At 34.6% G+C, this 9,300-nt stretch overlaps 1 protein-coding gene and 1 pseudogene across 3 annotated transcripts; one reads left to right on the top strand and one right to left on the bottom strand.

The window, feature by feature from the left end:
• Positions 1-138: 138 nt before the first annotated feature.
• Positions 139-3,334, top strand: LOC106380978 (putative beta-glucosidase 5). 3 transcript variants are annotated; one of them, XM_048763574.1, is made up of 13 exons: positions 139-368; positions 433-496; positions 642-691; positions 785-860; positions 941-1,012; positions 1,121-1,208; positions 1,318-1,558; positions 1,644-1,759; positions 1,844-2,055; positions 2,167-2,192; positions 2,269-2,356; positions 2,761-2,851; positions 2,929-3,334. In XM_048763574.1, the coding sequence occupies exons 1-13, from the start codon at positions 234-236 to the stop codon at positions 3,146-3,148; spliced, it is 1,479 nt and encodes a 492-aa protein (XP_048619531.1). In that variant the 5' UTR covers positions 139-233; the 3' UTR covers positions 3,149-3,334. The 3 variants fall into 3 exon arrangements, with proteins under 3 accessions (XP_048619531.1, XP_048619530.1, XP_022562831.1); XM_048763573.1 differs by having other exon boundaries at positions 624-691; XM_022707110.2 differs by lacking the exon at positions 2,269-2,356 and having other exon boundaries at positions 624-691.
• Positions 3,335-6,034: 2,700 nt separating this feature from the next.
• On the bottom strand, positions 6,035-6,929 carry LOC111207975 (annotated as a pseudogene).
• Positions 6,930-9,300: the final 2,371 nt, after the last annotated feature.

Raw genomic sequence — 9,300 nt, 5'->3', positions numbered from 1 at the left:
AAATCCCTGTAATGTGATCACTTATCACTGCCTTGTCTGGTTAAGTTTCTCTCATGTGGTGGTTGGAGCATGTGGTTGATAAATTAATAACAATATTAAATAATGTTAGGTATGGACCGGACCATCAGTATCAAATTTATATTACATCACTAACACATGCACCAAATACATCCTGACAGGACCGGAGTATGTTTCCAAGACCTTTGCGATAAGATAAGACAGGCCAAGAAGAGATGGAACATATTTTGTTTCTGTTTACTATTTTCTTGAGTTTCGCTTTCTCCACTAGATGCAATGATGTTTACACTTATAGCAAAAAAGATTTCCCAGAGGGATTTGTGTTCGGATCTGCCGTTTCTGCTTATCAGGTTCGTATCTTGAATGGTCCTTACAAAAAATTTGATTATCTGAAATTGCTTTGATCTTTAAAAGTGGGAAGGAGCTGCTGATGAAGACGGAAGAAAGCCTAGCATATGGGATACAATTTTTCACTCTAGTAAGCTCTTCACCAAAACGATATTGAGTTAAAATCCATAAAGTAGTTCGATGTTTTCTAGAGTTAAGGGTTTAGGATAACCATCAGTTCTTGTCAAAAAAAAAAAAAGAAGGAAAATAACTATCAGTTCCACCTAACGATGCAGGAAAGGGACCTACGGGAGATGTAGCATGCGATGGATATCATAAATATAAGGTTGGTCATTGGTAAACATTTGATGTATTTTTGATAATAAACAACTAGGAACAATTACAGTTGAAAAATATGTGATAATTATGATATGTCTAGGAGGACGTAAGGCTGATGTATGACATGGGTTTAGATGCATTCCGACTCTCCATCTCGTGGTCGCGACTAATACCAAGTGCGTGGGTGTTTCTTTACTATGACTCAGATTTTGTTCCCCTTGCCTCGAGATTTTTTTTTGTTCATTTGGTTTTTCAGGTGGAAGAGGTCCTGTGAATCCAAAGGGTTTACGTTTCTACAAAAACCTTCTAGATGAACTCAAAAGCCATGGTAAGATTGTGCTTCCCATCATCATTGGCAAGACTATTAACTGTGTCTTAATTAGGAATAACATGAATTGAGTTTGTTATTGTTCTTTGGCATGAATCGTGAGTGCAGGAATTGAACCTCATGTGACTTTGTATCACGATGATCTCCCTCAGACACTTGAAGATGAATACGGAGGATGGTTTGACCGCAAAATCATGTAAAGCCAAACATATTCCTACAATTAAATTGCACTTGTAATTAATAAAAACTTCCAAAGTGAAGTATGTGCTATATATCTTTCTATCTTATATAATCTTCTGTTGCAGCGACGACTTCACTGCTTTTGCTGATGTTTGCTTCAGAGAGTTTGGGAACACAGTGAAATTCTGGTCAACGATTAATGAGCCCAATATGCTAGCATTTGGAGGTTCTGGCTTGGGAATTAAGCTTCCAACTCCGCAGACCAATTCATACAGAGGAAACTCTTCAACTAATCAATATATTGCACTCCATAATATGTTGCTTACACATGCATCTACAGCAAGTTTGTATAAGAAAAAGTACAAGGTAAACTCTCACACAATACACCTCTTGAATGTTCGGTTCATTTCTTTCTTCATCCCTCTCTCTCTCTCTCGTATGATGGGTGTAGGATAAGCAAAATGGATCTGTAGGTATAACATGTTTTACTTACTGGATGGTTCCTTTCACTAGCTCTAAAGAAGACGAGATGGCCACTCAGAGAGCCAAAGATTTCTTTTTGGGCAGGTTTGTTGAAACAATTTTTGTGTCTTCACATTAATTCTTGTTCGGCTGCTCTTAGTGAAAATCATTTTCGTTTGTGTGTTCAAGTGTTCTGCACCCGCTTGTGTTTGGGGACTATCCAGGCTCGGTGAAGAGAATCGTAGGCAAGAGACTGCCAAGTTTTTCTAAAGAAGAGTCAGATCTCGTTAAGAACTCATCCGACTTCATAGGAGTCATACACTACACTATAATGTACATTGCACACTTAACTAGCTCCACCGACCAAGATTTTGTGTCAGACATGAATGCTTCACTAATCCGTATGCCTTTTTGTTCATTACCCGAGTCTTTTGTTTTTGTTTTTGTTTTTGTTTTTGATCAACACATTACCCGAGTCTATAGCTGATTCTTTACTTCATTTTCTTCTACAGCCTTTGGGAACTCTACACTGGTCAAGGTGTGTTTCCAGAGCCAATAACCCATTTGAATCACCATAACTATTGTAATCTTTCAGTTTCATACGATATTCACAGTATGATGTGCTACCATGGGGTCTTGAAGGAGTGTTGGCATACATAAAGGAGAACTATGGCAATCCACCTGTCTACATTCTTGAAAATGGTCTCTCTCTCTCTCTCTCTCTCTCTCTCTCTCTCTCTCTCTCTCTCTCTCTCTCTCTCTCTCTCTCTCTCTCTCTCTCTCTCTCTCTCTCTCGCTCTCTCTCGCTCTCTCTCTCTCGCTCTCGCTCTCGCTCTCGCTCTCGCTCTCGCTCTCGCTCTCGCTCTCTCTCGCTCTCGCTCTCTCGCTCTCGCTCTCTCGCTCTCGCTCTCTCGCTCTCGCTCTCGCTCTCTCGCTCTCTCGCTCTCGCTCTCGCTCCCTCCCTCCCTCCCTCGCTCCCTCGCTCCCTCGCTCCCTCCTCCCTCCCTCCCTCCCTCCCTCCCTCTCTCTCTCTCTCTCTCTCTCCCTCTCTCCCCTTAGATACCAAACATTACTGATCTTGAGATTTCCTGTAAACACAAAAACAGGTCAATCAAGCAACCACTCTTCATCACTCAACGACGTGGGAAGAGTTGAATACCTTCATGCCTATATTGGTGCTGTGCTTAATTCAGTGAGGTGTGCAATATTCTCCCTTAAAAAAGACTTGGCATGTAAAATTGTAATACTAAATGTCATATAACTTTATTATGTAGGAATGGGTCTGACACAAGAGGCTACTTCCAATGGTCGTTCATGGATTTGTTCGAATTTCTCGATCCCAACTACACATATGGATTGTATTATGTGAACTTCAGTGACCCGGAACTTAAGAGATCTCCTAAAACCTCTGCTTTGTGGTACTCTGCTTTTCTCAATGGCACGACTTCTAGTTCACACGAGCTCAAGAACTCTGGTTCTTTTTCTGCGCTGTAAAATAGGAATTAACCCGGTTTGCCCCCCCTTCCGGTTTTGTTTACTTTCCTTTCCCGTATGTTTATCTTATTTAGTGGGGGAGCCTGGGAGGTAATAATGTTACAATAAACGTGGAGGTATTGTGTTAGTTCTCATTTCTCAGTGGTTGATTCATGATTGGTTTTTATAAAATAAACTTCATGTAAAGCGCTAAGAAACTTCTAGTGTCATAAAGAGGAATGGATATTATTATTCAAACAAATATTATATTGAAATTTTTCTTTATTTTTAAAATTTATGTATTAAATTATATTATTTATTTTCATGAGATAATTAACTATTGAATATTTTCTCTAAATTTAAGCTATATTATATATTTTTACTAATTTATTTTTTCATTTTTTATATTTTCATTTTCTTGTTTTAATAATTTTTTTTTTTGATTATGTATTAAACATTGATTGTTGTTTTTCACCATTTTTATAAGACTCAATTTTTATAAGACTCCATTCAAACCTAACTAAAAATGAAAACACTTCAAAGAAAAGCTAAAATCCTAAGATATACATCACGATTATAGCTAAACGGGTTGTTGGCCATCTAATGTGAATCTGTTTAAGGACATTTTTAGAGAAATGTGGTAACAACAATAGATAAAACTTGTCTATTGATTAGAAATATTTATATTGAAAAGTTATGGAATTTTTTTAATTTTTAGCATTAAGTTTGAAAAAAGCTTAATAAAAAATATTTGAAATTCTTAATACGCCTATTTCTAGCATATCCATGAAAATACCAAATTGACTCACAAAATTGTTTAAACTCGCAACCAAAGATTCTACTTGAGCAAACAGAAAAAAAAAGCAACTGCATGAAGACTTGCTTCCAAATCACCAACCGAAGTCGTCTTTATATGGAGATCAGTTTTTTAGTGGTTCTCACACAAGGTGAATCATCTCCCACTTTTGTAACATCTTCATTCAACATAAAATTTTATTAATGGCAATCTAGTAAAATTATAATCATTAAAAATTCTGAACTTCTTGTGGTTCCTTTTTGTAAAGGAAAAACAAAGGAAAAACAAGAACCGTTAGTGAATCTCATAATTTACTTCATTTTTGCAGTGGTTCAAAACATTTTTAGTAATTATTTTCTTTATTTTAAAATAAAATTGTATTTTATCTAAATAATATGCAATACATACCAATTTAAATTTAAAATGATTTCAGTCATATAAATGTCTACAAATATTCAGTTTTTATAATAAAAAATATGAATGCATATGATCTATAAAGTTATTCAAACTGAAATTTAACTTTTAGTTTATATATATTTTTTAAAAACAATTAGTTCTTTATATGAATTTGGTCCAGTTGGATGGATTCAAAAATCAATTATTGATTTGGATTGTCAACCCATTTAATATTGAAGATCTTACTGTATATTTAGATATTTGAACTATTTAAATAATTTTTATGAGATAATTAATTATTGAATATTTTTCACTAAATTTAAATTATATTATATATTTATACTAATTTTATCTTTTCAGTTTTGCATTTTCATTTTTTGTTTTTTAAAATATTTTTTTTGTTTGATTATGTATTTTCACCATTTTTATAAGATTCAATTTTAATAAGACTTGATTCGAAACCTAATTAAAAATGAAAACACTTAAAAGAAAAGCTAAAATCCTAAGATATGCTTTATCACAATTATAGTTAAACGGGTTGTTGGACATATAATGTTAATCTGTTTAAAGACTTTTTAGAGAGATGTGGGATAACTATAGATAAAAGTTGTCTATTGATTAAAAATATGAGAGAATTGACAAAATGGGACACTCTCAATTTTTATTTGTCCCACCAAGACTTTTGATTTTTAGGCCATTTTTTGATCTGTTTTACCCTTTTGTAGTTGAAATTTAGTATTTTAAATTTTAAAAATTTCAAAAAATTTGAAAACTATTGGAAACATAAGTAAGAGTATATGTATATTTTTTTAAATAAAATAATTTATGTAACCATATTTATTTTATGTCCCACCTAAGCATATAATATTCATTTTGGCAGTCTACTTAGTTTAGAACTAGGATACAATTACAAACTACTCATGCTAGAATTTGTTTTGTTTCATTATAGCCAGATAACAGTGGTTTTCATCTACCTAGAATATGTGTTGTAAAGTTTACTCTATAGCCAAACTTAGGTTATTTATGTTTCATAACCTATTCTAGCTATAACTTGCGGTCTGCTTGAGAAAAAAAAAATATCCCACCTATTAGTCATCGTTTTAGTCTACGTAGTTTATGTATTCTACCTTATTAACAAAAAATGGAAGTTACCATATTTTGATTATTTTCTTTCCCAAATCTACTCTAAATCTACAGGAAATCTTGCACAATATCTTCTCTCCCACGTTTTTCTCTCTGTTTATTCTCTGTTTATCTTTCTTCTTCATCCATCTCAACATCTTTTCTCTCTATCCACACAAATATGGTTCTAATCTATGTTAAATCGGGTGTATGGATTCTCGTTGCAATGATCAGTGGATTTTCGTGGTTTTCATGGAAAGGTATGGTCGAATCTTTTGCATGAAATATTTACTCTCATAATATCAGTACTCGTTTTGTGTAATAGCTGATGTAAAAGAGCAGTGGTGATAGGTTGCTTTGGGTACTAAAGTTATGAAAATATGAAAATTGACCTGAAAGGCATGCTTAAATCAAACATGGATCAGAATCTAGCCATAGAGAAGGCGTCAGATATATTATATACAAGAAACATCTCAAGTGTTTTTGAAAGACAGCAGTGAGGATAATAAACCAAGACAAGTAACACGAAAGCACACAGAAAATAAACAGAATATCACTATATTATATGTTACTGATTCCACAGCTATTCATACTTAGACCATAACAACATCTTTCTCCGCACATGATTCAGCTCTTGCATTGCCAGAATCCAAAACTTCCTTTGAAGCACTGATGAAAATTTAATTAGTGATATAATGCTTACGACAAACGGGCAAGTAGACATCAGCTCCACCGATCAGTTTAGTTCTGCTGTCACAAGTCTTCCTCAGAGTGAAGAAACCTTTCTGCCCACGAACCTCACACCTCGCAGTAACACCTTAAATAGTCACCATCAAGGCCTGCAACAGTAACAGTTTTTCCATTAACATCAGCGACTTTGCAGCAAAACTCGTAATGATCTCCAAAGAACTGAGCTTCGTAAGGGCATCTCCAATGGGACACAGAAAATTTCTTCTATATTTCACACTAAAAATATTTTAGTGTGAAATATAGAGAAAAATTTTGTGTCCCATTGAAGATGGTCTAAATACCAATCACATCAAGCTGCCAATCATTTAAACAACACTCACAATTTCAACGCAAAATCTTCACAATAAGACAAAATTACCCCACAAAGACAAAATATTTAACCTTGTTGTAAGTATCATGTCCAAATCTCTCAAGGAATGACATTAGATCTGTAAGAGCCAAGCAAGGGAATCCGATTCCATCATGGTTCACCACTGAATCTTTGGCATATCGCGTATCCATACTCGATTTCACCATCACAACACTTCTACATAACCAAATCGAAAGAAATTAGATCACTGGTTAGGTTTTGATGGAATTGATGGTGAAGTACATACTTGAGCCGACGAGAGAAGAAACGAAGAGAAAAAACAAGGATGAAGAAACAAAGTAACATAGGAGAAGAAACTGTAACGCCAAACCGCCCACGGCTAATGGGCCACTCACACCCGCTCTCTCGACCCATGGGCCACATCCCATCTGACGGATGGTGCGTTAATTTCTCGAAGGCTCGAAATCATTGTTTACTAACCCTGCAATCATCACCAGACATTTGCCCGTGTTTTGGTCTCACTCGCACAGTATCGCGAATCACTTCCCGATAGATCATCTATTCTTTCACTACTCATGCCCAAGCACGCTTAACCCTGGAGTTCTAAACAGATGTGTGACGGAAAAGGTAAGTCAACTTTGGTGACATAGATAGCCAAATCAATTCTCTTAAGCTTTTCTATATATCACAACTCGGGATGTTACAGAAACAGCGAAGAAGAAACAAAAAAAAAGACACAGAAAACAGAGACAATGGATTTTAACCGATAAAGAAACGTAAAATTGCCATTCATTGAAAAGGAGAAAAAGATAGGCTGAGAAGACAATAGAAGGTAATTACAATTTTTAGGTTTACCTGATGTATTTACCTTTTTCTATTTTACCCTTTTTTACTTAACAAAATTGTATTAAGAAAACAAATTAAAATATTATATATTTTAATTTAAATTAATTTAGATTAATTTAAGGGTATAATGGTATTAATAATAATTAAAATCTTAATGAGACAATATATATATATATATATATATATATATATATATATATATATACACATAAAGTCTTAGAGGGACAAATCCAATTTCTACGTGTCTTATTTTTCCAATTTTCTCTAAAAATATTTATATTGAAAAGTAATGGATTTTTATTAGGGAACAACTAAACTAAAGTATAGAACAACTAAACTAAAGTATTGTCCCCTTAGAATAAAATCAACTTTTGTCACTTTTGGACATTCACTATCCTTTTTTATGTAAAAATTCATATCAATTTTTTTAGAATGCAAAAAAATCTAGAAAATAGTATATTTGATGTAGATAAGCAACTGCATATAAGAAAAATATATTTGGATTCAAAAAATGTTTGAATAGTAATTTCAAAATTGGAGTAAAGGTGTTAGAAAATCAGATCTACTATGTACGGAGGTTTAGAATATATAGTCTAACAAAGACATTGTGATCTACCAACCGTAGAATGCGCAATACACCGAAAAAATTAACAACTACTAGGGAAGAATATAAAATCCTCATTCCTTATATGCTCTACATAACTGATAGATTTGATGCTAAGGTTGTGTGTTCATAAACAACCGAACCATTCGTTCTATTTATATGTTTGTGGGAAATCAGTTAAACATAGTTAGGCACCGTTTCGTGTTATACGACCGTTGTATATTGGATCCCACATACATTACAAATCACCCACCGTAAATGACACAATTGTTCCGATAAAAGACCCCACATACATTACAAAAGATATTATATAACATTACATCAAATTGAAGATAAGATTCGATCAGCGACCCCTCATCAGTAAATTCTTAAGCTCTTGGATATCCTTACGCATTTCCTCAACCTCAAATTGCAGCCTACGGTGGAGCGAGACCTCCTCGCGAAATTTACTTTTCATCACATCAAACTCTTCCTCGATTGCGTCATGGCAGGCACGTCGGATGTGCAAACCATCGTCCTAGAAGGAAAATAATATTTATGTGATTGATTACCGTTTAATAATTTCGAACTATTGATTAGCGTAACAACCATTCTAACCTCAAAAACTTTGCATACATAGTAGTTTCTTCCTCTCTCGTAAGTTTCGACCGTTATAGCACCACCGCACGAACATTTCTTAGGAATGCAGTAGTTGGCATACATGCAAGCAAAGAGCCAGTCAGCATCCCGTTTGTGCTGCTTCATCTCCGCATAGTAAGGATCCGCCATATCCGTCATTTTACCAATCGGTCATTTAGTTTGTGGATATTAAAAATATTTTGAGAAAGTTGCGAGTAGAGTGCGAGGGAGGCACAACTCCTTAAATAGGAATTAATTCTAACTGTTATAATTTGTTCCAACCCATATACAACGGCTATATTCGTTTAAAATGACTAACAACGGCTATATTGACAAGTATATTCACTTTTACAATTTAGTTACAACGCAATCTTTCCAATGAAAATACATTTAATCATTACATACGCTAAAAATCTTACTTTCCATTTATCATTGTACACCGGTGCTTTAATCAACCCCGGTTGCTGGATTAAGTATTGGGCCTAACTTAATTTGGGAGTTAAACACGTATGGCCCAAAGATTATGTTTTCGTTGCGTTGGTGGTCCCTTCATCCACCTTTTTCATTAATGAGGAAGACAGACCGACTTGACGGGTGCGCTGCTCGAAATCCACTATATCCTCTCGGAAACTGTATTTGTTTCTCCTTCCTACTCATCTTCTAGATCCAATTTGAGAAAAAAAATTGAAACCCTAAAAATGTCGGCTTCGTCATCTGCCTCCACCCATCGC

This window comes from Brassica napus, chromosome C7, assembly GCF_020379485.1.
Source record: "Brassica napus cultivar Da-Ae chromosome C7, Da-Ae, whole genome shotgun sequence".
Classification (NCBI taxonomy): domain Eukaryota; kingdom Viridiplantae; phylum Streptophyta; class Magnoliopsida; order Brassicales; family Brassicaceae; genus Brassica; species Brassica napus.
This window is presented reverse-complemented; position numbering and strand designations above follow the sequence as displayed.